General features: G+C 37.9%; 1 protein-coding gene across 3 annotated transcripts in view; it reads left to right on the top strand.

Annotated features, from left to right (window-relative positions):
• Nucleotides 1-27,757, top strand: part of FAM120C (family with sequence similarity 120 member C) — a 125,236-nt gene that overhangs the window by 7,930 nt on the left and 89,549 nt on the right. For 2 of the 3 annotated variants that reach the window (XM_059158762.1, XM_059158765.1), the window contains exons 2-4: nucleotides 15,032-15,278; nucleotides 17,151-17,233; nucleotides 22,278-22,406. In XM_059158762.1, the coding sequence (XP_059014745.1) occupies nucleotides 15,032-15,278; nucleotides 17,151-17,233; nucleotides 22,278-22,406 (459 nt within the window). Of the gene's footprint in view, nucleotides 1-1,125; nucleotides 1,410-15,031; nucleotides 15,279-17,150; nucleotides 17,234-22,277; nucleotides 22,407-27,757 lie in introns of those variants that run through there. The other variant, XM_059158763.1, reaches the window with a different exon arrangement.

Here is a 27,757-nt window from a genome sequence, read left to right as displayed (position 1 = left end):
GTTTTAGGTAGTATAGTAAGTGCTATGGAGGAAAATGAAACAGGGAAGTGAGATAAGGAAGTGTTGATGTCAGGGAGATTCTCTCTCTGTCTCTCTCCAGGACAGTGTTGTCTGGTAGGGGAGACAAGTGCAAAAATATAGTATGAGCCCTTAGGATCATTTCTCTGACCCTTGTCATAGGCCCAGTAACATGGTCAATGGAAGTGGCAGAAACAGGATATGCATACCAGACACCAAAACCCTTGCCCTTTTACCTGTACCATGAGTGAAATTAGAAAGGTTATGGCAAAGATGGCAGACTGGCAGCTGATAGGCCTACATATTTCTTAAAAGAACTTCATTGATTTTTGTTGACCAGTAGTGTTTATCAGAATCTGAAATCAAGCAGCAGGTTTGGACTGAATATTAAGACATCATCTAGTCGAATAATTTTTCACTTCCCTCTATTTAACTTGTATTATATGAATACATTTCTTTTTTAAAAAATGAGAATTTGTTGCCAGTATTTTAAAAATTGTGAAATGTTACAGAAAAGTCTGACTTTCCAACCACTTGTGAAATATCAGATCCTTTGGCAACATTGATTGCACCCTTTTGTTTAGCCACATGGTCTTCATTTATTGGAATCTCTACTGTTCCATGGTGTCTCCCTGACACAGTGACCAAGTGCCTCTTGCCATTCATGATAGCAAACTTCTAACAATGGCTCCCAATGTTCCCCACCTCCTGGTATTCACATTCTTGTGTTATCACCCCCTATTCCTTGTGCGTGTGCTGGACCTAATGACCTGTTTCTTAAAAAAAAAAAATTATTGAAGACAGAGAGCATGAGCGGGGTGGGGGGTGGAACATAGGGAGGGGGGGAAGCAGACTCCCCACAGAGCAGGGAGCCCAATGTGGGGCTCCTTCCCAGGACCCTGGGATCATGACCTGAGTTGAAGGCAGATGCTTAACTGACTAAGCCACCCAGACGCCCCCCTAGTGACTAGTTTCTAATGAGCAGACTGAAGCAGTGATCAGATGTCACTTTCAAGATGAGGTTATAAAAAAAAACCTGTGACTTCCATCTTGTTTGCACTCTCTTTTTCTCTCTCTGGCTTTTCTTGCTTGATCACTCTGATGAAGCAAGCTGCCATGTTGTGAACTGCCCTATGGAGAGGCCCACATGACAAGAAACTGAGGGCAGCCTCCAACTAACAGCCAGTGAGGAACTGAGGCCCTCAGTCCAACAACCTGCAAGAAACTGAATCCTGCCAACAGCCAAGTGAATGAGCTTGGAAGCGGATCTTCCCCAGTTGAGCCTTGAGATGACTGCAGACCTGCTAATACCCAGATTGCAGCCTGAGCCAGAGGACCCAGTTAAGCCATGCCCACAGATACTATGAGATAATAAATGTTTTATTAAGCCACTAAGTTTGGGGGGTAATTTGTTACATAGATAATGAAAACACCATTGATTGCTGTGCTTGTACTTTTTTATAGTAGTTTTGGTAAGCATGAAATATTTATTGTACCCACATCTATGAAAATTGACAAAAAAATATACAAGAAGGTCACATATTTAAAAATCATAATTTTTTCTTCTAATTCAGTGACAAGGGATTTGTGCTCTAGTGAAAAGAGCAAATGAGTTGAAGTCCAGAGACTTGGATTCAGGTCATTAGTTGGATCTTGGGTAATTTATTATTTCATTTTGAAGATCTTCATTTATAAAATGGATAAGGAAGTAATACCATGTTTCCCAGGACAGTCAAGAAAACTACTGGGTATAATGTATGGGAACATACTATACATATGTGTTAGTTTGTATTAATTTCAGTCCCTCCTGTGTTCCCATAGTACTCTTTACATATTTCCATTGGCTTATACTGTAATACATTGTGATTATCTGTTATGTGCAGGTGACTTGATGGAAGGGACCATATTTCATTCATCTTTGCATCTCCTTACACAGTATTTGGACACATACCAAGCTGCAAAAAGCATTGGTTGAAAGAATGAAGGGTTGTTTTGTTAGATAACTAATGAAATTTTTAAAACAATGCTTCAAATTCTTAACCAAGGTATCTTTCAAATTTGGAAAACTTCCTTTTGCCAGTTTGCACATAGGCAGGCATGTCTATAAGAAGGACAATTTTTACAGATAAATCTTCATATAAGGTCACTATGTAAGGCTTAAATTTGGTCTATCGAATATTTCTTAGCACACCCAAAGCATCTGAACCAGATTTATAAGAACAGACCAGTCCATCTTCTAGGCACTCTTACATCACAAAGAATACACTTAAGTCTACATATATTTTATGCCCTAAGGCAAGAAGCAGTCATTGGGCTCAAGGCATCGTCTTTTCTCTCTCTTTCTCTCTCTGCCTCTGTCTCTCTCAAATCAAAAAGCTGACAGTATCAACTGAAGAAGGTCACATATTCCTCTATATTATATCTAAATAAAATATGTGTTGAAATACTGCAGTTTAAGAGACCATTTCAAAATAAACCATTGTAAGAAGCATGACTAGTATAAAAATGAGGAGTCCTGAAACAAAAAGAGGTTTTAAGAGGGCTTGGAATTTCAATAGACTGTGTTTTGGAATAAAAACAGAACAAGTGATACTGTTATGAATTGCATTTATATAGTGAATGAAGAATTTGCCAGGGCTTGAAAGTCTTTCATAGGTGGTGGTTTAAGAAAAAAGTTGTCTTGTTGAGTACAGCAGAAATTACATCATAAGCAGTCATTTGTAAAGATAGGAAATACTGTTGCTCAGGATGTTAAAGATTGGTGGCTGAACACTTTTAGGACAAATTGGGTCAAGAAGTTTTATGAAGTTTTAAATTGCAGCTAGTTACAAGAGATCTAAACACTACCCAAATACCTATACACTTAACTATGTGCCTAGCCAGTAATTCTCAAAGTTTGGTCCCTGACCAACAGTACTGTATCACCTGGAAACTGGAAATGCAGATTCTCGGGCCCTGGTTTAGACCTATTGAGTCAGAAACTGAATATGGGGCTTGTCAGTCTGTTTTAACAAGCCCTCTAGCTGATTTTGATGCACCCTAAAGTTTGAGAACAACTGCACCTAGATAAAATTTATGTGTTAAGAATTTTGGTGGAATCTGACTCTTTTGGACTTGGAGTCTATTACGAGTACATTCAGAAAAACCTGGATTTTGTGTGTTGAGGAAAGTCTTGAAATTTTTAGTATAGGTTGGTCAAAATTATAACTACAGATAGTGCTTCTGCAAATAGTAGTGTTAATCTTGGGCTCAGAATACTTTAATCTGAAGCAGAAATACTTTATAAGGACTTAAAGCTTTTCATTGTGTCACTTCTTAGGGATTCAGTTTTCGTGTGGAAATGTTCAAAATGAATCATGTCAGGATCTAGTGGTTAACATTATGGTTTACACCAAACACAGTTGAATACTTTGATTTATTAGATGCTAGATGTTATAGAAATCTAACCTATTATATATAGGTTGGCTTAGTTGAGGTATGGTAGCAAGATACTGGAAAAAAAGGCAGGGCAGTGGGGACTTGTTTGGCATCCAAAGGCCATTCAGTACATTAGCAAAGATTGAAATAAAATATTTGATCTGTTTGGTTGACATTGCAACTCATCTAGGCACTCTGGATAAAAGCAGATTTATTCAAAAGTTGCTTCACAAATGCATGGTTGTATTTGCTCATTCCTAGCAAAATTATGCCTTTGGGAAACTCATTTGGCGGGTGATAAACTGGCTTCTTTACTGTGCTGAAATTCATTTCCAAGAAATGAAAGTGATGGCCTGAACTAGATCCCCAAAATTGCGGAAGTGTCTTTTACATTCCAGGAAAGGCTCTCTCTGGTATTATATTTTATGAAAAGGAACTAATATTGTTCAGTTAGCCTTTCTCAGTTAATGTTCATGGTGTGAAAGAAGAGCTGCAATAGTGATACTGAATTACTGTACGATGGTACTGAAAATGAAGCACAATATCTTTGGAATACCAGAATTCTACAAGTATCTTGGGAGTTGTTACCCTAAATATATAAAAAAAAAGCACTGTGTAAAATGTCTGTTAAGAAATGCCTGCATTTCTAAACAGCTGTTTTCTATTATGAAATAGGGTAAAATTAATCATTCCCAATGAAGGGACCAAAGGCTAAATTCTTTACTACACATCTTAACACAAAAATATAAGACCTAATATTGACCTCTTAGTGTGTAAGAAAGGCATTAGACCTGTTGCAAGTTAAAGGAGAATAAATCACACACACACAAATGTAATAATGAACTTTTTTTATTTTTGTAACAGGCTTTCTGATTTCTCATTCGTTAAAATTTGCTTTGGGCAGAACAGGTAGCCTATACTGGTATCTACTTGTCTCAAATGATTTCTCAGGACCTACAGAGAGTAGTACACACCATAGGCTTCATCTCTGCAAAATAAACAGACTATAATTTATTTTATAACCATTTTTTCCGATCCTACATGCAAGGTATTTTATATAATCTCTAAGTCTTTTTTATTTAAATTCAATTAGCCAACTTAGAGTACATCATTAAGTTTCATATGTAGTGTTCAATAATTTATGAGTAGTAATTTCCAAGTCTTAAAATCAGGAATTTGCAAAATCTCGATTTTATAGATGAAGAAGCTAAGTGACTTGCCCATGACTTACCCATCACTGGAATTTAAGCAAAGGTCCACTAGATACTGAAATTCCTGCTATATCTTCCAATGGTAGAAGTTACTCTCAAAGTAGTCTCTAGCCCCCAATTGAACCGCATAGCTTCATAGTAATTGAGGTTACTAAAATTGGGTATTTGCAAATTAAAACTAGTACCTTAATAGCCTTTACCAACATTGGATCAGTGTTCTATCTCTCGTCTGAAGGAGATATTTAATGGCAAAGATTATACAATGCATGTGTATGTAGATAGTTGAGATTCCTGTAGTCAGGAGAGAAGGCCAATTTGTTGATGTTGCCTTAAATTGGTTTTTCTTTTTTTAATTGCTGCTGTTCTTACTTTTGAGTTCTATATTCTTTAGCTTCATGACTCTCAGTTTGGTCTCTTACCAGTTGCTGGGCTACACAGTATGTAGTGATGAAAATTTGTTTCAGTAGTAGTTTTGGTCTCCATTTTTTTCAGTAGTTAGACTCCAAGGCACAAAGGCCTTGCAGCTGAAATGTAAACTGTCCATATTTCTATTGCTAAAGTGAACTTAAACATAATCCACTCCTCTCCTTGACTTACAAAGTGAAATGAGACATTAAACTTTTCTCAGAGAGTTGTTTTCCCTTGAGTTTTATAAATAAAAGTGTTGCATCCTCTGGATAGCATTGCCTCATTGACTGGTTAAGTCCCTTTCCTCTATGTTTCCATGGCATCCTGTGGTAATAACTTCTTTTTTTTTAAGATTTTATTTATTTATTTGACAGACAGAAATCACAAGTAGGCAGAGAGGTAGGCAGAGAGAGAGGAGGAAGCCGGCTCCCTGCAGAGCAGAGAGCCCAATGTGGGGCTCGATCCCAGGACCCCGGGATCATGACCTGAGCCGAAGGCAGAGGCCTTAACCCACTGAGCCACCCCGGCGCCCCAACTTGTTAACATGTATGTTAAGTGTCTTACTCTGTGCCGTCTGCATCCTGGCACTTAGAAGGTCTTCAATTCGTATTTGTTGTACTGAAGAGTGAGCTAGCAATTAAAAGCTGTAGGCAGTTGTTCAGAATCTCAACTCTTACTTTCTTTAAAGTTCAAGTGTGCTTCTTTTCTAAGTATTTTGGGTATGTTGTTTAAACTCACCTAAATCATTTTAGTCTCTTGAAAAATTGCAAGGTTAACAAATAACTGAATCAGTTTGAGCCAGGAACTGGAAGTCAGTCTGCTTACAGGTGGTAGCAGTCATCACACATGGAAATGGAGCCAGGGTACTCAGCTATTCTGAGGAGCATTGTGGCTAGAAGGCGTCTTCCTTTCCCTGGTCAGGATTTAGTTGCCATCAGATAACTCTAGATATTTTGCGAAAAAATAAATTGCCATGCGGTGTGATCTGACTAGAGAGCACTGTTTCTTCAACTTGCCTCATCATGACAATCATCTGGGATTCTTGAAAGTAACCTAAGTGTTCATTGTTGGATGAATGAATAGAGAAAATATGGTTTATACAGACAGTAGAATAGTATTCAGCCTTACAAAAGGAAATCCTGCCATTTGGGACAACATGGATAACCTGGAGGACATCATGCTAAGTGAAATAAGCCAGACACAGAAGGACAAGTCCTTCATGATACCACTTATATGAGGAATCTAAAATTGTCACTCACAGAAGCAGAGAGTAGAATGGTGGTGGCCAGGAGCTGTCAGGAAGGACTATTGGGGAAGTATTAGTCAAAGGGTGCAAAGTTTTGGTTATAGAAGACAAATGAATCCTAGAGATCTATATAGCATAGTGCTCATGATTAATAAGTTACTTAGAACTTTGCTAAGACAGTAAATTTTATTTTAAGTGCTTTTATCACAAAAAATAAGAGGGCAGGAAGAAACTTCTGGAGGTTATGGGTATGTTTATGGCATAGACATGATGATTCTTATTTCTAAACTTGAATTATATACATTAATTATGTACAGCTATTTGTATGTCAATCATACCTCAATAAAATGGTCTAAGAAATATATTCCCAGCCTAGCCCTAGATCTTCTTAATCATACTTCTCAGAGAAGAGACCTGAAATAATTATTACCTTTAGTGAATGGGGGCACAAGGACTACAGGCATACCTCATTTTATTTGCCCTTTGCTTTATTGCATTTCAGACACTGCATTTTTTTTTTTTTTTTACAAATTGGAGATTTCTGACAACCCTGCATCAAGTCTGTTGGTACCATTTTTCCAACAGCCTTTGCTGAATCAAGCCATCTCCAACATCCCCTTAAGTCAAAGCCTAATCCAGAGGAAGACCCTAACTCTCCTTAATTCTAAGAAGCTACAGAAGAAAAGTTTGAAGCTAGTAGAGGTTGGTTCGTAATGTTTAAGGAAAGAATTCATCTCCAGAACATAAAACTGTATGGTAAAGCAGCAAGTGCTGATGTAGAAGCTGCAGCAAGTCATCCAGAAGATCTAGCTAAGGTATTCCATGAAGGAGGCTACATTAAACAGGTTTTCCATGTAGGTGAAATATCCTTCTATTGGAAAAACATGCCATCCAGGACTTTCATAGCTAGAGAGGAGAAGTCAATGCCTGGCTTCAAATCTACAAAGGACAGGCTAACTTGTTAGGGGCAAATGTGGCTGGTAACTTTAAGGTGAAGCCAGTGCTCATTTACCATTCTGAAAATCCTAGGGCCTTTAAGAATTATGGTAAATATACTTTGCCTGTGCTCTATAAATGGCAGAACAAAGCCTGGATGACACCATATCTGTTTACAACACGGTTCACTGACTATTTTAAGCCCATAGGTGAGACCTACTGCTCAGAAAAAGAATCCTTTCAAAATATAATGGCCCATTGACGGTGTACCTGGTTACCCAGGAGCTCTGATGGAGATATACACCAAATTAATGTTGTTTTCATGCTTTCTAACACAGCACCCATTCTGCAGCCCATGAATTAAAGAATAATTTCAATTTTCAAGTCTTGTTATTTAAGAAATTTTGTAAGGCTATAGCTACCATAGGTAGTGATTCCTCTGATCGATCTGGGCAGAGTAAACTGATAATCTCCTGGGAAGAATTGACATCTAGGATATTAGATGCCATCTGGAATACTAAATGCCTTTAAGAATATTCATGATTCATGGGCAGAAGCCAACATAACAACATTATTGAGAGTTCAGAATAAGTTGATTCCAACCCTCATGGATGACTTTGAGGTGTTCAAAATCAACAGAGGAAGTACTTTGCAGATATGGTAGAAAAAGCAAGAGAACTGAAATTAGAGGTGAAACCTGAAGGTGTGACTAAATTGCTGCAATCTCATAATAAAATGAACGGGTGAGGAGTTCTCTCTTATAGATGAGCACAGAAAGTAGTTTCTTGAGATGGAATGTGCTCCTGGTGAAGATGCTGGGAAGATTGTTGCAATGACAACAAGTGGTTTAGAATATTACATGAACTTAGTTGATAAGCAGTGGCAGGATTTGAGGGATTGACTCCACTTTTGAAAGAAATTTTACTATGGGTGAAATGCTATCAAATGGCACCAGGTGCTACAGAGAAATATTCCTGAAAGGAAGAGTCAATCTGTGTGACAAACTTCATTACTGTCTTTTTAGAAATTGCCACAGCCACTCCAGCCTTCAGCATCCACCACCCTGATCAGCCAGCAGCCATGAACATCAAGGGAAAACCCTGCTCCACCAAAATGATTATGACTTGTAGCTCAGATGATTGTTAGTATTTTTTAACAATAAAGGATTTTTAAACTAAGGAATATACTTGGGGACATAATGCTGTTGCATACTTAATAGACTACAGTATAGTGTAAACATAACTTACATGCACTGGGAAACCAAAAAGTTCATTTGGCTTGCTTTATTGAGATACTTGCTTTATTGCAGTGTGCTGGAACTGAACCCACAATATCTCTGATGCATCCCTGTATTACTTTTCATCATATACCTTTCTGTATTTTTTATTTTTTTGATCTGGAGTATATTCTTTTATTCAGTTGTAATTTATCTTTTGTATTAAGTATTGCAATTCACATTATAAAAACTCAAAAGGTACAAAAGGATATTTGATAAAATCTCCCTTTCACCCCTATACATAGTCACTAGATTCTTTTCTCCAGAGTTGACCAATATAATCCGTTGTGTATTTTTCCAGTTATTATGCCTATGAGAGCAAATACTTAAAACTACTTGCTACACACACCATAAATATACATTTCAAAAAATAGTAGCATACTATACATAATTTGTATTTTACTTTTCTATTTACTATATCATGATTTTTCTATGTGAGTACATAAAAGTTTTGTGTTTATATTTTATGGTTCCACCTTATTCTGTTGTATGGTTATGTAATAACTTATATAACTAGTCTCTTATTGATGGGCAGTTAGATTTTTTCCAGTTTTCAGCTATTATAATAATACTATAACAAATACTTATACAGTTGCAGTGCTCTTGCCAATACCTAAGCACTTGTGTTGTTCCAAGTACTTTACATATCTAAAAGATCAATCCATAGAAGCAAAATTACTGGGTCAAAGGATATGTGCATTTGTAATTTTGACAGATCTTGCCAAATTTTTCTCCATAGAGATTATACCATTTACATGCCTACCTTCAATATTTGTGTGTGCCTGTTTCCCTTACCAGTATAATATTTGGTAATGTTATAGTTGAAATACCATCTTTCAGTATTGTTTTAATTTTCCCTTAACACAAGTGAGTTTGATCATTTTCTTATATGCTTACAATCAATTTGTTTTTTCATTTTTTTGTGTGTGAACTGTTTTCTTGTGTTGTTAGGTTTTTTCTTTTCTATTAGAGAAATTAACCCTCTATGCAGGGTTTTTTGCAGTTTGTCAATTGTCTTTTGAGTTTACTTACTTTGGCTTTTCCCAAACAATGTTTTATTTTAATAATGTTTTATTTTATGTTTTATTTTTAATAATGTTTTATTTTATTTTATTTATTATTATTTTTTAAAGATTTTATTTATTTGTCAGAGAGAGAGCGAGAGCGAGCACAGGCAGACAGAGTGGCAGGCAGAGTCAGAGGGAGAAGCAGGCTCCCTGAAGAGCAAGGAGCCCGATGTGGGACTCAATCCCAGGACGCTGGGATCATGACCTGAGCCGAAGGCAGCTGCTTAACCAACTGAGCCACCCAGGCGTCCCTGTTTTATTTTTAAGGATTGATCTTCCTCTTTACTCTTACTGGGTTTTCTCTTACACATAAATTTTCCTCACTGTGAAATTATATTTTTAAAAATCCCCATGAAATCTAATATTATTTTTATGGTTATCCTAGTTAAAATGTGAGGAATGGATCTGTCTTATTGTTCTCAAACGAATGTCCAGTTATCTCAACACCATCTGTAGAATAATCCATATTATCTTTGTAATTTAAAAAGTGAGTTATGGTTTTTGCAATAGGTAAATGGCATTTAATAAAGGCAGGGGCAACTGTTAAAATTAAGATACTTAGAAGCCATATCAACCAAGTGCAGCATGTGGACCTTATTGGGATCCTGATTTGAACAAGCCAGCTGTCAAAAGACATTTTTAAGGTAATCTTGGAAAATAGAGTAGGAACTGGATATTAAGATATTAAAAAACTTGTTAATTTTGGTGAGATGATAGTTTTTTTTTAAAGATTTTATTTATTTTATTTGACAGAGAGAGAGATCACAAGTAGGCAGAGAGGCAGGCAGAGACAGAGGGGGAAGCAGGCTCCCTGCTGAGCAGAGGGCCCGATGCGGGGCTCAATCCCAGGACACCGAGATCATGACCTGAGCCGAAGGCAGCGGCTTTAATCCACTGAGCCACCCAGGCGCCCCTGGTGAGATGATAGTTTTGTGTGTTCTTTTTTAACTCTTCATCTGTTACAGATAAAGAAAGAAGTATGTATACGTTATTTGGTATCTGGAATTTGCTTGAAAGTATGCCAGAAATGACCAACAATCATACGAAAAGATGTTCAGCATCATTAACTATCAGAGAAATGCAAATGAAAATGAGATATCACCTCATACTCCTTAGGATTGCTACTATAAAAAAGAAAGGAAAAGAAGTTTTGGTGAGGTTGTGGAGAGGTTAGAACCTTGTGCATTGTTGGTGGGAATATAAAATCAAGCAACCTCTATGGAAAGCAATATGGAAGTTCTTTTTAAAAATTAAAAATGAAACTACTATGTGATTCAGCAATTCCACTTCTGAGTATTTACCCAAAAGAACTGAAAACAGGATTTTTTTTTTTTTAAAGATTTATTTATTTATTTATTTGACAGAGAGAGAGACAGTGAGAGAGGGAACACGAGCAGGAGGAGTGGGGGAGGGAGAAGCAGGCTTCCCACTGAGAAGGGAGCCCCATGTGGGGCTTGATCCCAGGACCCCGGAATCATGACCTGAGCCGAAGGCAGATAGATGCTTAATCACTGAGCCACCGAGGCACCCCTGAAAATAGGATTTTGAAGAGATATTTTTCACATCTATGTTTACAGCAGTGTTAGTCATAATAGCCAAGAAGTGGAAGTAACCCATAAGTCCATTGATTAACAGAGGAAGAAATTGTGGTGTGTACATAGAATGGAAAATTATTCAGCCTTAAAAAGAAAGCCTGTCACATACTACAGTGTGAATGAATTTGAAGGACATTATGTTGAGTGAAAAAAGTCAGTCATAAAAAGACAAGTATTGTATGATTCCACTTATATGAGGTATCTAAAGTAGTTAAATTCGTAGAAACTGGAAGGGTGGTTGCCAGGAGCTGGGGGAGAGGTGAAAATCAGGAGTTGTTTAATGGGTAGAGAGTTTCAGATTTGCAAGATTAAAAAGTTTTGGAGATGTGTTTCACAACAGTGTTATTAAATCTAATACTATTGAACTATACACTTAAAAATGGTTCAGATGGTGAATTTTATGTGTTTTTTTTTTTTTAGTCATGACTTAAAAAGTGCATTTAAAGATGCCAGAAAACGGATGCCTGAGTGGTTCAGTTGGTTGGGCGGCTGCCTTCGGCTCAGGTCATGATCCCAGCAGCCTGGGATGGAGTCCCACATTGGGATCCTTGCTTGGCAGGGAGCCTGCCTCTCCCTCTGCCTCTGCCTGCCACTCTGCCTGTGCTTGCTCACTCTCTCTCCCTCCCTATCTCTCTCTGACAAAAAAATAAATAAAATCTTTAAAAAAAATTAAAATGCCAGAACAAAAGGGCAGCATAGTAGATGAAACAATGACTTAACATTGATAGTGGTTGAAACAGGATAATGGTATCATAGAGATTCGTTATGGTATTTCCTTTACTTTTGTGTGTTTAAAATTTTCCATACATTTTAAAAGTGAGATTTAGGGAGCATGGGCTGAATTTGAATTCTAGTTCTGCTTTTTAATAATTGGAATATAATTCACGTAATACCATAAAATTTACCATTTTTTAAAAAGATTTACTTAAGAAACAAAAAGATTTACTTAGAGAAAATGCACAGTTGAGCGAGAGGAGAGGGAGAGGGAGAGAAAGAATCCTTAAGCAGACTTCCACTGAGTGCAGAGCCTGACTCAGGGCTTGATCCCAGGATCCTGAGGTCATGACCTGAGCTGAAATCGAGAGTCTGCCACTCAACCAATTGAGACACTCAGGCACCCCAAAATTTACCATTTTTAAGGTGTATAAGTTGTAGTCACAGAGTTGTGCAGCTATGATCACTGTCTAATTCCAGAACATTTTTAACACCCCAAAAGGAAACTCAGTACCTTCTAGCAGTCATTCTTCATTTCCCTTTTCCCTCAGTCCCTAGAAACCACTAATCTATTTTTCCCTCTCAGTGGATTTTTCTATTCTGGAAAATTCATATAAAAGGAATTGTATAATATGTGGCCTTTTTGTCTGGCTTCTTGCACTCGATATTGTTTTTAAGTTCATTGATGTTGTAGCATGAATCAGTACTTCATTGTTTTTTATAGCTAAATAATATTCCCTTGTATGGTTATGCAATACTTTGTTTAACCATTTTTTCTGTCGATGGACATTTGGAATGCTCCGTGGCCCTGAGCAAGGCACGTTGCTTCTCTGAGCCTCAGTTTCCTCATCTGTAAGATGGGACTTGTAACACCTACTTGGTCTGATTGTGATGAAGAGATGGAAGGTACCATACCTAGCACTACTCCTGGTACGGATGAATGCTCAATGAGTGACTCGTATGAGAGGTATGCTGGAACAAACTAGCACCAGTAGACAGCATAAACTATACTCCTACTCTGACTCAATTGGAGTTCATCATAACTCTAGGTGTAAATATGTTGCCGCACAAAGTAAGGATTTTTGGTTCCTTTGCTTGGAAAACAAACATGTACACACATTGTGTGCTATCTGCTTATCAGTGACCCTCCCCTTGTGGACTTAATGTGTGACATGACTATCTGCTGTGACTAGTCTCTTCCCATAGCCTAGCAGAAGCTTAATGCATTGAAACTCCAGTCAGGCTGCAGAAAACTACCATTATTTTGTAATTATTTATTTATTTTTAATTTCTTTTCAGCATAACAGTATTCATTGTTTTTGCACCACACCCAGTGCTCCATGCAATCCGTGCCCTCTCTAATACCCACCACCTGGTTCCCCCAACCTCCCATACCCCACCCCTCCAAAACCCTCAGATTGTTTTTCAGAGTCCATAGTCTCTCATGATTCACCTCCCCTTCCAATTTCCCCCAACTCCCTTCTCCTCTCTAACTCCCCATGTCCTCCATGCTATTTGTTATGCTCCACAAATAAGTGAAACCATATGATAATTGACTCTCTCTGCTTGAGTTATTTCACTCAGCATAATCTCTTCCAGTCCCGTCCATGTTGCAACAAAAGTTGGGTATTCATCCTTTCTGATGGAGGCATAATACTTCATAGTGTATATGGACCACATCTTCCTTATCCATTATTTTTTAATTTAAGTGAAAATAAAATAGGTTAGTTGAGTCAGCAAAAATATTTATGTCCATAGGTTCTAGAGCCAAAATCCAGGCTTTGTTCCTTCTGGCCATGCGACCTTAGGAATAGCAATGTAAAAATGGAGCTGATAATAATAGATATGGCCTTATAAGATTGAATATTAAATGAGTTAATGAATGCAGAGTACTTGGAATGCTGCTTAGCACATAGTATGTATTCAGTATGTTAACCATTATTATTCATATTGTAATGCTCCAGGTTTTATGTTGGAATCAAGAATAAGGAGATAAATTAAGTCTCTGTAGTCAAGGAAGTTAGCAAGGTATAGCCAGTATGCAGATTATCTCAGTATGTTCTAAGTGCAGGGATAGAGGCATACAACGGAAGGGCATTTAAGGGTCTGCCTCTGTTACATGAAATATAATGTTCCCTAGGAAGAAGCCTGGTACTGTAGAAATAAGTGCATTCCAGATTCAGAACAGCCTGAGTTTGAATCCTGTGTACTCTCATTCATTATGCAGCTTTAGGGGCAGCCAACCTCTCATAGACTTAGTTTTCCCATTTCCAAAATGGGATGACGTTTCTGACCTCTACCTGCTGGAAGTTCTCTGTGGTCTAAGATGTTCCTAAGAAAGCAAGCAAGGATTTTTTAGATTTATTTATTTATTTTAGAGAGACAGTGCAGCAACCCCCCACCAACCCCGGTGAGTTGGGGGAGGGGCAGAGGGCGAGACTTTTCAAGCAGACTCCCTACTGAGCATGGAGTCCAACCTGGAGCTCCATCTCACCATCCATGAGATCATGACCTGAGCCAAGAGTCAGAGGCTTAAACAACTGAGCCACCCAGGTATCCACAAGCAAGGATTTTTTTGACAGGTGTTAGATTTAAAAAAAAAAAAAAAAAAAAGATGAACTTAGAATCAGATTCTAACTATGTTAATTTAACCTGTGTCTATTTCTACATGTACGTTTTTTCATCCATACCTAACTTATTCTTGGTTGTTCTGACAATGAGATAATGTAGGTAAGGTATATGTGGCATATAGAAGGCATATAGAAGGTGATGAGCAATAAATAATAGCTTTATTATCTTTCTAACCAAGATTTCTTCTGTTACTGTGTGCAGCAGAAACTTAAGTAATATATACCATGTTAAGTTCTTTATTCTCTTGAAATGCCTCACACCACAGTTTCATGAAAGCACTGGGCATCTCAATGAAAACATAGATAATACTATCTTTGTTTATAGTAGGAATAATCAAGTTTGAATCTGGGAGACACTTTTGTTGTTGTTGAGTATTGTGTTGAGCAATGATCTTAGATCTCAAGAGTGATCTTAAATTTCAACTACAAAAGTCTGTTTCTAACTTTCTGGACTCTAACCGAATAATAGTCAGTTTCTGTTACATGACATGTTCCTCTCTTCTTCCCTCCTAGGTCTTTCAGAGCCTTGAAGATCACCATTTGGAAGTGGTGGCTTTTTTCAGGGAAAATGGCTTCCATGGCCTTCTTGCCCATGATTCCGAGTATGCTCTCTACAATATTCCTTCTTACTACAGTTCCCATGCTCTGAAGCTGAGCTGGAATGGGAAGAATCTCACTACCAATCAGTTCCTGATGCAGGAGGTAGCCAAGCAGCTGGGCTTGAAGCGAATGAATTTTCCCATATTTGCTGCACTGCTAGGTAGGTATCCAAGAACGGGCTCTGATTGGTGAAGTTTCCTGTTCCAGTGTTAAGACACAAAGATCAGCAATTTAGCCTGTCATAATTGAATTTATCTTTTTAAAGTCCACATGCTAAACACTCTACTGGGGAAAACCCAGCAGGCTTTTGGGCTTCTTATTAGAAACTCAGCATGTTTGTCTTATGAATTTAATATAGGACATCGTAGAAAATTATTTTGATTTTTGTAAAACTTTTTTTCTTAAATTCCATAACATTTTATACAGAGTACTGTCTTAGGCCAAATGTTTTACTAGCCCCAGATAGTTTTGGTTCCCTATTCAGAGCATTAGCATTTCTTTCCTGCTGTCTCAGTTTAGATAAAGAACACAATTTGTTGTATATGTTTTTTCTTTTTCTATTGTGCTAACATTGTATTATAAGAATTTCCAAACACACAGCAAAATTAAAAGAATTTGGTAGTGAAAATCCTATATATCCTGTATCTACCACCTACATTCTGCCATTAACATTTTCCTATACTTGCTTTATCATATATGTGTCCATTCTAGCCATCCATCAATTTATCTTTTAAAGATGCATTCAGAAGTAAACTCCAGGGGTGCCTGGGTGGCTCAGTGGGTTAAAGCCTCTGCCTTCAGCTCAGGTCATGATCCCAGGGTCCTGGGATCGAGCCCCGCATCGGGCTCTCTGCTCAGCAGGGAGCCTGCTTCCTCCTCTCTCTGCCTGTCTCTCTGCCTACCTGTGATCTCTGTCTGTCAAATAAATAAATAAAATCTTAAAAAAAAAGTAAACTCCAGAGAGTTGGTTGTTGTTTTTTTTTTAAGATTTCTCTATTTGAGAGAGAGAGAAAAGGCAGGTGGGGGAGGGGCAGCAGGAGAGGGAGAGAGAATCTTTTTTTTTTTTTAAGATTTTATTTATTTGACAGACAGAGATCACAAGTAGGCAGAGAGGCAGGCAGAGAGAGAGGAAGAAGCAGGCTCTCTGCGGAGCAGAGAGCTCGATGCGGGGTTCGATCCCAGGACCCTGGGCTTGTGACCTGAGCTGAAGGCAGAGGCTTAACCCACTGAGCCACCCAGGCACCCCTGGGAGAGAGAATCTTAAAGCAGACTTCTGCAGAATGCAGAACCTGATACGGGGCTCAGTCCTGGATCCTGAGATCATGACCTGATCTGAAACCAAGAGTTGGACGCTTTAACACCTGAGCCACCCAAGCACCCGGAGAGTTATGTTTTCAGGTGGCTTTCTAAGCATGAAGGTTAATATATTGTCTCAGGTGTAACCTCTGCTTATAATCCCAAAGGATTTGAGTTTGGCACATCTAATGGAGTTAGCACAAGTCATAGAATTAGGCCTGTGACAAATCGCTGAAGTCACACCTCCCTGGTTTCAATTTCTTCATCTGTGAAATGGAATAGTATACCTCATTGTGTTATTGACAGAATTAAATGAAATGAGACGTATAAAATGCCCAGCACTTAGTAGGCAGTCAGTAATTGTGGGTGCTATTATAAAAGGCAGAATGACTAGATGAGAGATAATAGCATGGGCTTTAGAGCTTGCTTCTTATCCTGGTGGGGGCACTTATTAACCAAGCTACTTTGGGCTATGTCACCAAACTTGTCTGAACCTCTGTTTCCTTATCTGTAAAATGGGGATAATAATACTCTTAGGCATGGTTATTATAATAATAAAACATATAATGCATGTGATACATAGTAAGTAATCAACACATAGATACTATAGATACTACATTGAGAATCTGCACCTCTGTGAATTATTTGATTATTTTCTTTCCCAGAAGCCCTTTCATGGCCTGGAGGTTCTATGAAAACATTTACACAGTCAATAAATGACAAATGTACTTTATAGGTAACCACATTCTTCCAGATGAGGACCTGGCTGCTTTTCACTGGAGCCTCTTGGGACCAGAGCATCCCCTTGCATCACTTAAGGTAAAGTGCCCCCATTTCCTGCCTATACATCCATGCCTAGGGGATATCAGGTTTTTTCCATTGGAGTTTTGATAGAATAATTACCTTTCATTAGGCTTAAAATATTTCAAATACAGAAATTATAATTATGATCAGTACCCTTAATATCTTTTTCCAGTATAGTTAACACACAGTATTATATTACTTTGAGGTATACAGTATAGTGATTCAATAATTCCACGCATCAAGTGCTCACCCAGACAAGTACACTCCTTAGTCACCATCACCTATGTAATCCATCTCCACACCCATCCCTGTCTCTGGCAACCATCAATTCTCTACAGTTAAGAGTCTGTTTCTTGATTTGTCTCTCTCTCTCTTTTTTTTTTTGCTTTGTTCATTTTTTTCTTACTTAAATTCCACATATGAGGGAAATCATTGGTATTTGTCTTTCTCTGACTGATTTATTTCACTTAGCAGTGTATACATAGCAGTATACTTTATAGCTCCATCCATGTCATTGCAAATGGCAAGATTTCATTCCTTTTTATGGCTGAATATATATATATATATATATATATATATATATATATATATACACATATATATATATATATATTTATATACACACACACACACATACACATAACACCCACATACATACACACACACACACATACATACATACCACATTTTCTTTATCCATTTATCTGTTGATGGACATTTGGGCTGCTTCCATAATATGGCTATTATAAATAGTACTATAATAAACATAGGAGTACATATATAGTTTTTAATTAGTGTTTTCATGTTCTTTGTGTAATACCCAGTAGTGCCATTACTGGATTGTAAGGCAGTTCTATTTTTAACTTTTTGAGAAAACTCCATACTGTTTTCCACAGTGCCAGCACCACTTTGCATTCCCACCAACAGTGCAGGAGGGTTCCTTTTTTTCCGCATCCTCACCAACACCTGTTGTTCATTGTGTTTTTGATTTCAGCCATTCTGAGAGGTGTGAGGTGATTCTCATTGTTAGTTTTGATTTGCAGTTCCCTGATGTTAAGTGATATTGAGCATCTTTTCATGTGTCTGTTGGCCACCTTCATGTCTTCTTTGGAGAAATCTCTGTTCATGTCTTCTGCCCATTTGTAATTGGATTATTTGTCTTTTGGGGGTATTGAGTTATATCAGTTCGTTCTATATTTTAGATATAAACCCCTTATCATATATGTCATTTGCAAACATCTTCTTCCATTCAGTTATAGGTTGCCTTTTCATTCTGTTGATTATTTCCTTTACTGCACAGAAGCTTTTTATTTTGTAGTCCCAATAGTTTATTTTTCCTTTTGTTTCCCTTGCCTCAGGAGTCATGTCTAGAACAATGTTGTTATAGCCATTGTCAAACAGATTACTCCCTGTGCCGTCTTCAAGGATTTTTATGGTTTCAGGTCTCACATTTAAGTCTTTAATCCATTTTGAGTTTCTTTTTGTGTATGGTGTAAGAGAATGGACAAGTTTCTTTCTTCTTCATATACCTGTCCAGTTTTCCCAGCACCATCTCTTCAAGACAATACCCTTAATATCTTAAGGATTCATATAAACCTATGAAGTAAAATACTAATACCCCAGTAAATGAGATAATGAGCGAAAGACTGAAGTGGACAGTTCACAAAAGAAGAAATATAGTGGTCAATAGTATGACTAGATAGGTGTTAAATCTTCCGAGTGATCACACATGTAAATCAAATATTTTTTTTTAACCTAACAGTTTGGCAGATCCTGAAAAACGAGTCTGTCCACTCCTGTCGAGGCTATGTTGAAACTGATACTCCCATACGTTTCTGGTGGTAGTGTAAGTTGGTGAATATATAACTTTTCTCTAATTCTTTCACTCTGCTAGTTCATACCTTTCCCTCTCTCCTCAAGCTGCTGATACTCCCTCCTCCTTGCTCACTGTCAGCTCATGAGCTAGCTTCCCATTTCACTGAGGAAATGGAAGCATTTGAAACAGCACTTCACCGGCTCCTAGCCTTTCATCTTCTCACCTACATGCATCTATGTGCCCGCGTGTTCTGCTTGCCTTGTGTTAACTGTGGATGACCTGTCCATGTTCCCATCTAAGGCCAACCTCTCTACTGACATGCCAAATCACATTCCCTCTTGCTAACTGAAGGGCATCACTTTTGCAATTCTTACTTCTTTCTCCTGCATCATCAGTTTTTCTCTCTTCATTGGATTTTTCCCATCAGATTTATAACCATGCATCCATCTTAAAAAAATAAAGCAAATCCTGCTCTTGACCTTACTCCCTCCATCAAAGCTATTGTTCCATCTTTCCTTTTCTCTATGGCCCACATTTCTTCCTTCCCTTATAGCAAAATCCTCTAGAGAATCATCTACACTTGAACTGTTTGTTATCCACTTTCCCTATTCTTTCTGCAGTCTGTTTTAAATGGTTCTTGATGAGGTCCAGATGTTCATAATCCTTGATGTTAATAAATCTAATGGCCAGTTCTCAGTTTTCATCTTACTTGACCAGTTAGTGGCATTTGACCCAATTGCTCACTCCCTCTTCCTTAGAACATGTTCTTCACTTGGCTTTAAGGACACCACTCTCTTCTAGTTTCCCTCCTGCTTCACCGGCTGCTGCTACTGTTTCCTTTGTTGCTTCTTTGTCTTCTTCTCTACTTCTTATGTTTGGAGTGTCCCTGAATTCTGTCCTTGGTCCCTTCTCTCAGTTCTCCCTACACATTTTGCCTTAGTGATTAATAGCGTCCAATCTCATGACTTTAAGTATCACCAGTCCCTTGATGACTCCTAAATCTGTATCTCTAGTGTTGACATCCCTCTTGAACTCCAGATTGTAATATCTAACAGCCTACTAAACATCTTAAGGAAGTGTATCTAAGTGGAAACTTGTGATCTTTCACCTAAATGTGTTCCTCCTAGAGCCTTCCCCATTTTTATTAATGGCAGTCTCATCCTTCTAATTGCTCAGGCCAAAAACCACAGGTCATCCTTGACTTCTTGCTCTCTTTCTCACACCCTGTATTTCTTCTGCCAGCAAATACCATCAGTTCTCCCTCTAATATATGTCCACTTCTCACCATTTTCATTGCTACTACACTGGTCAAGCCACCATTATTTCTTGCTTGGATTATTAGAACAGCTTATTGACTATTGGTCTTCTGTTTGCACTCTTCCCTCCCCAAAACCTATTCTCAGTACAACAGCAAGAGTGAAGGGTAAAAACTGACTCAGATCATGTTACTTCTGTATTCAAAATCCTCCAGTGGCTCTTCATGTCACTCACTCAATTGTGACCATGGCCTACAAAGTCCTGTACTCACTGGCCTCTGTTACAGTTATTATGTCATCTCTTCTTTTCTTTTGTTTGTAGAACCTTTGTACTTATTATTCCCTCTATTTGGGATGCTTTTCCCTCCCACATAGCTTTGTGCCTCACTCTTAAGAGGTTTTCTCAAATGTCATTCTCTCAGTGAGGCCTTTCCTGACCATCTTATTTAATATTATGTGCTTGTGCACATGCATGCACACACTTGAATTCCCAAGGCCATCCTCTGCTTAGATTTTCTCCGTAGCACTTATCTACATCTCACAGTATGCATTTTACTTTTTTATTCTGTTTGACTCCCCTCACCCTATCCTGACATGCCTACACTGCAATTTAAGCTTGCATAGGGATAGCGATCTTTCTGTCTTGTTCACTGCTTTATTCTTGGTGCCTGTGACAGTACCTAGTTAGTAAACAGTAAACACTTGTTGAAGGAATCAGTGGTACAGACTTTTGCCCAAACAATTTTATATAAAAAGTCTTTAAGAAGTTTATACTCTTTGACTAATTATAATTTTAGGAAGCTTGTAATTATATAACTGGAAAGTGAACAACAAATCATGCCTAAATTTTTATCATGGCATTAAAAATCCCTGTATTTAAAAAATTTTCGAGCATGATAAAAATAGAGAAAATAATAGCATAGGCAGTCACTATTGTAACATCTTCTAGCTCCAACAGTTATCAAGATGTAGCCACACTTGCTGGTTTTTGTTTATTTGTTTGTTTCTGTTGCTAATGTATTATAAAATAAATTCTGGACCTCAAGTCATTTTACTTGCACATTCTACGATATGCATCTCTAAAACATAAGGGCATTTTCATGCATGAGCACAATGCTATTACTACTCTTAACAAAATTAATGATAATTTCTTGGTAACATTTTTTTTAAAGATTTTATTTATTTAACAGAGAGAGATGACAAGTAGGCACAGAGAGAGAGAGAGAGAGAGAGAGAGAGAGGAGGAAGCAGGCTCCCTGCCGAGCAGAGAGCCCAATGCGGGACTCGATCCCAGAACTCTGAGATCATGATCTGAGCCGAAGGCAGAGGCTTAACCCACTGAGCCACCCAGGAGCCCTCTTGGTAACATTTTAATATCTAGTCCATTTTAAGATCTTCCTGATTGTCCCAAAAAGGCTTTTTTGTGGTTAGTTCAAATCGGGATCCAAACCTGGTCTATAAATTAAAACCTTACCTTTAATAGCAAAATATTGAAGCAGCCAAATGGTATTATGAAAGAAAACTGATGAATTATGACAGTGTCATCAACTAGTGGCTCTCTCTATAGTAGGATTATAAATGATACGATGTTATCTTTCTTCATACTGTTTGATCTTTTCCAAGTGTTGTATACTGAGAATTACAGGGGAAAATACTTTCAAAGAAAAGATTTTAACTATCAGTACATTTACTGAGTTTGAATTCTCTGTATTAGGCCTACCTCACTCTTTTTTTTTAAAGATTTTATTGATTTATTGGACAGACAGAGATCATAAGTAGGCAGAGAGGCAGGCAAAGAGAGGAGGAAGCAGGCTCCCCACGGAACAGAGAGCCCGATGTGGGGCTCGATCCCAGGACCCTGGGATCACGACCTTAGCCGAAGGCAGAGGCTTTAACCCACTGAGCCACCCAGGCGCCCCCTACCTCACTCTTTGTCTTAGTGATCCATCACTGATGTCAGTGTACCTTGGTATCTTATCTCTTTTAGGTACGAGCTCATCAGCTGGTGCTTCCTCCCTGTGATGTGGTGATCAAGGCTGTTTCTGAGTATGTTAGTTCCATCAAAGACCCCTCAAACCTGGATGTGGTTGGGAAGGATGTTTTCAAACAGTCTCAGGTAAGTTGGCTTCTACTTAAGAGTCACCAGTTTTCTTACCTTTACTAGTACCACCAGCAGATCTGATTTTTTTTTCCTCTGTGCTACCTACCTTCTCTCCTTATAGCTGCTTGTCTTCTCCATGCTTACAGACCAGAGCCCTAAAGTTTCCTTTGAAAACAATACTAGGCCTGGGCTGAAAGGGTTCTTTAGCTTTTCCCCACTAATTATCAATGTTATATAAGCTCATTCTGGAAAATTTAGAAAATAAAGCCACTTAAAATCTCATTGTTCACAAACAATTTGCTGTAGTTATCACTCTAGAATATGTCCTTCTTTTCTTCTATTTGTTTCAATGTATACTTTAAAGAAGTTTTTGCTTAGTAGAGGTTAATGGGTAATGAAAAAGACTACAAGGTCCACATAAAACAAAAATCAATATGTCATTGTTAATAATGAAATATGGGCTCTACTGGGAATTTGTCATTTCTAATAATTTAATTTATACTTATACTATGGGTTTTTCAGTTTATTTTAAAAATTAACATAAAGTAAAACCAATGTTTATATATGTGTGTATATAGTTCTGTGAATTTTTAGCACATGTGTAGATTAAACCACCCCAGAAATCTCTTATGCTATCCCTTTGTAATCACACCCAAACATCACTACCTCCTGCAAACTACCAGTCTGTTCTCTGTCACTACAGTTATATCTTTTAGAGAATAACATATGAATGAAATCATACAGTATGTAATCTTTTAAGAATAACATTTTTCTTTCAACATAATGCCTTCAGGAATCTTCTAAATTGTTACATATTACACATATCAATAATTCATTCCTTTTATTACCAAGTAGTATACCTTGTGTGGCTATACCATAATATGTTTATTTATTCACCCCTGGAAGATATTTGAGTTGTTTCCAATTTTTGGTGGTTTGGATAGAGTTGCTATAAACATTTGTATACCGGACTTTTTCTTATGAACAAAAGTTTTCATTTCCTTGGTGTGAATGCTTAGGAGTGGGATTTCGGGGTCATATGGTAGGTACATATCTAACTATAACTTTATAAGCCCCTGCCAAACCATTTTCCAGTGTGGCTGTTCCATTCCTCCCTAGTTCTTGTTACTGTCAGTATTTTTTTTACAGCCATTCTAAAAGGGGTATAGTGGTAGTTATCCATAATTTTAATTTGAATTTCTCAAATGAGTAATGATCAACACTTTTTTCTTGTGTGTATTTGCCATTCATCAACCCTTATTGGTGAATGTTCTTCAACAGTCTTTTGTCCATTTTTACACGAGTTGTTTATTTACTCACTGTCGATTTTTGAGAGTTCTTTATATATTCTTGCTTAAAGTCCTTTGTCAGATATTTGGTTTGCTAATATTTTCTCCCAGCCCATAGTTCATGTTTACATTCTCTTAACAGTGTCTTTTTAAAAAATATTTAATTAATTAATTTATTTGACAGAGAGATCACAAGTAGGCAGAGTGGGAGGCAGAGAGAGAGGAGGAAGCAGGCTCCCAGCTGAGCAGAGAGCCTGATGCGGGGCTCGATCCTAGGACCCTGGGATCATGATGTGAGCTGAAGACAGAGGCTTTAACCCACTCAGCCACCCAGGCACCCCTTAACAGTATGTTTTACAAAGGAAAAGTTTTAAATTTTCATCTGTTATGGATCATGCATTTGGTGTCATATATAAAAATCCTTTGCCTAACTGCAGGTATGCTAATATTGTCCTGTTTTCTTATAAAAATGATATACTTTTATATTTTACATTTAGAACAAATCATCCATTTTGAGTTCATTTTGTATAACCTGTCAGGTGTTTTTATTTACATTTTGCATATGGATGTTCAGTTGTTTTCAGCATTTCGTTGAAAAGATTGTCTTTTCTCCATAAATTGCTGTTTGTGTGGGTCTATTTTTGAACACTGTTCTGTTGAGTTGACCCATGTGTCTATTTCTTTGCAAATAAGACTCTGTCTTGAATACTGTAGCTTTATGGTAAGTCAAAATTAAGTAGTGATCCCTCCAATTTTCTTTTTCTTTATCTTTTTCAAAATTATTTTGTCTATTCTAATTCCTTTCTCTCTCCATAATCATTTTAGAATAATCTTTTCTGTAGCCATAAAAATAATCCTGCTGGGATTTTAATGGGAATTCCTTATATTAAATATACGATTGACACTTTAATAACATGGGAGTTAGGGAAACTGACCCCCCCACCCCATGCAGTAAAAAATCCATGTATAGGGATGCCTGGGTTTCTTAGTCAGTTAAGGATCTGCCTTTAGCTCAGGTCATGATCCCAGGGTCCCCACGTCAGGCTCCTTGCTGAGTAGGAAGGCTCCTTCTCCCTCTGCCTGCTCTGCCTTCAGCTCTCTGTGCTTTTGCTCTCTATTTGACAAATACATAAAATCTTTTTAAAAAATCCATGTATAATTTTTATCCCCCCCCCAAACATAGCTACTAATAGCCTATTGTTGCTTGGATGCATTACTGATGACATAAACTGTCAACCCATATTTTGTATGTTAAATGTACTATATACTGTATTCTTTTTTTTTTTTTAATTTTTTATTTTTTATAAACATATATTTTTATCCCCAGTGGTAGAGGTCTGTGAATCGCCAGGTTTACATACTTCACAGCACTCACCAAAGCACATACCCTCCCCAATGTCCATAACCCCACCGCCCTTCTCCCACCCCCCCTCCCCCCAGCAACCCTCAGTTTGTTTTGTGAGATTAAGAGTCACTTATGGTTTGTCTCCCTCCCAATCCCATCTTGTTTCATTGATTCTTCTCCTACCCCCTTAAGCCCCCATATTGCATCACCACTTCCTCATATCAGGGAGATCTTATGATAGTTGTCTTTCTCGGATTGACTTATCTCGCTAAGCATGATACGATCTAGTTCCATCCACGTTGTCGCAAATGGCAAGATTCCATTTCTTTTTTTTTTTTTTAAGATTATTTATTTGTCAGAGAGAGAGGGAGAGAGAGCGAGTACAGGCAGACAGAATGGCAGGCAGAGGCAGAGGGAGAAGCAGGCTCCCTGCCGAGCAAGGAGCCCGATGCGGGACTTGATCCCAGGACGCTGGGATCATGACCTGAGCCGAAGGCAGCTGCTTAACGAACTGAGCCACCCAGGCATCCCGATTCCATTTCTTTGGATGGCTGCATAGTATTCCATTATGTATATATACCAAATCTTCTTTATCCATTCATCTGTTGATGGACATCTAGGTTCTTTCAAAAGTTTGGCTATTGTGGACATTGCGGCTGTAAACATTCGGGTGCACATAACCTTTCGGATCACTACGTTTGTATCTTTATGGTAAATACCCCATAGTGCAATTGCTGGGTCATAGGGCAGTTCTATTTTCAACATTTTGAGAAACCTCCATGCTGTTTTCCAGAGTGGCTGCACCAGCTTGCATTTCCACCAACAGTGTAGAAGGATTCCCCTTTCTCCGCATCCTCTCCAGCATCTGTCATTTCCTGACTTGTTAATTTTAGCCATTCTTACTGGTGTGAGGTGGTATCTCATTGTGATTTTGATTTGTATTTCCCTGATGCCGAGTGACATGGAACACTTTTTCATGTGTCGTTTGGCCATCTGGATGTCTTCTTTGCAGAAATGTCTGTTCCTGTCCTCTGCCCATTTCTTGATTGGATTATTTGTTCTTTGGGTGTTGAGTTTGCTAAATTCTTTCTAGATTTTGGACACTAGTCCTTTATCTGATATGTCATTTGCAAATATCTTCTCCCATTCTGTCAGTTGTCTTTTGCTTTTGTTAACTGTTTCCTTTGCTGTGCAAAAGCTTTTGGTCTTGATAAAATCCCAATAGTTCATTTTTGCCCTTGCTTCCCTTGCCTTTGGCGATGTTCCTAGGAAGATGTTGCTGCGGCTGAGGTCGAAGAGGTTGCTGCCCGTGTTCTCCTCAAGGATTTTGATGGATTCCTTTCTCACATTTAGGTCCTTCATCCATTTTGAGTCTATTTTCGTGTGTGGTGTGAGGAAATGGTCCAATTTCATTTTTCTGCATGTGGCTGTCCTGTTTTCCCAACACAATTTATTGAAGAGGCTGTCTTTTTTCCATTGGACATTCTTTCCTGCTTTGTCGAAGATTAGTTGACCATAGAGTTGAGGGTCTATTTCTGGGCTTTCTCTTCTGTTCCATTGATCTATGTGTCTGTTTTTGTGCCAGTACCATGCTGTCTTGATGATGACAGCTTTGTAATACAGCTTGAAGTCCGGAATTGTGATGCCACCACCTTTGGCTTTCTTTTTCAATATTCTTGTGGCTATTTGAGGTCTTTTCTGGTTCCAAATAAATTTCAGGATTATTTGTTCCTTTTCTTTGAAAAGGATGGGTGGTACTTTGATAGGAATTGCATTAAATGTGTAGTTTGCTTTAGGTAGCATAGACATTTTCACAATATTTATTCTTCCAATCCAGGAGCATGGAACATTTTTCCATTTCTTTGTGTCTTCCTCAATTTCTTTCATGAGTACTTTATAGTTTTCTGAGTATAGATTCTGTGCCTCTTTGGTTAGGTTTATTCCTAGGTATCTTATGGTTTTGGGTGCAATTGTAAATGGGATTGACTCCTTAATTTCTCTTTCTTCTGTCTTGCTGTTGGTGTAGAGAAATGCAACTGATTTCTGTGCATTGATTTTATATCCTGATACTTTATTGAATTCCTGTACAATTTCTAGCAGTTTTGGAGTGGAGTCTTTTGGGTTTTCCACATATAGTATCATATCATCTGCGAAGAGTGATAGTTTGACTTCTTCTTTGCCGATTTGGATGCCTTTAATTTCCTTTTGTTGTCTGATTGCTAAGGCTAGGACTTCTAGTACTATATGGAATAGCAGTGGTGATAATGGACATCCCTGCCGTGTTCCTGACCTTAGCGGAAAAGCTTTCAGTTTTTCTCCATTGAGAATGATATTTGCGGTGGGTTTTTCATAGATGGCTTTGATGATATTGAGGTATGTGCCCTCTATCCCTACACTTTGAAGAGTTTTGATCAGAAGGGATGCTGTACTTTGTCACATGCTTTTTCAGCATCTATTGAGAGTATCATATAGTTCTTGTTCTTTCTTTTATTGATGTGTTGTATCACACTGATTGATTTGCAGATGTTGAACCAACCTTGTAGCCCTGGAATAAATCCCACTTGGTCGTGGTGAATAATCCTTTTAATGTACTGTTGAATCCTATTGGCTAGTATTTTGGTGAGAATTTTCGCATCTGTGTTCATCAAGGATATTGGTCTATAGCTCTCTTTTTTGATGGGATCCTTGTCTGGTTTTGGGATCAAGGTGATGCTGGCCTCATAAAATGAGTT

Source organism: Mustela lutreola, chromosome X (assembly GCF_030435805.1).
Source record: "Mustela lutreola isolate mMusLut2 chromosome X, mMusLut2.pri, whole genome shotgun sequence".
Taxonomy (NCBI): domain Eukaryota; kingdom Metazoa; phylum Chordata; class Mammalia; order Carnivora; family Mustelidae; genus Mustela; species Mustela lutreola.
This window is presented reverse-complemented; position numbering and strand designations above follow the sequence as displayed.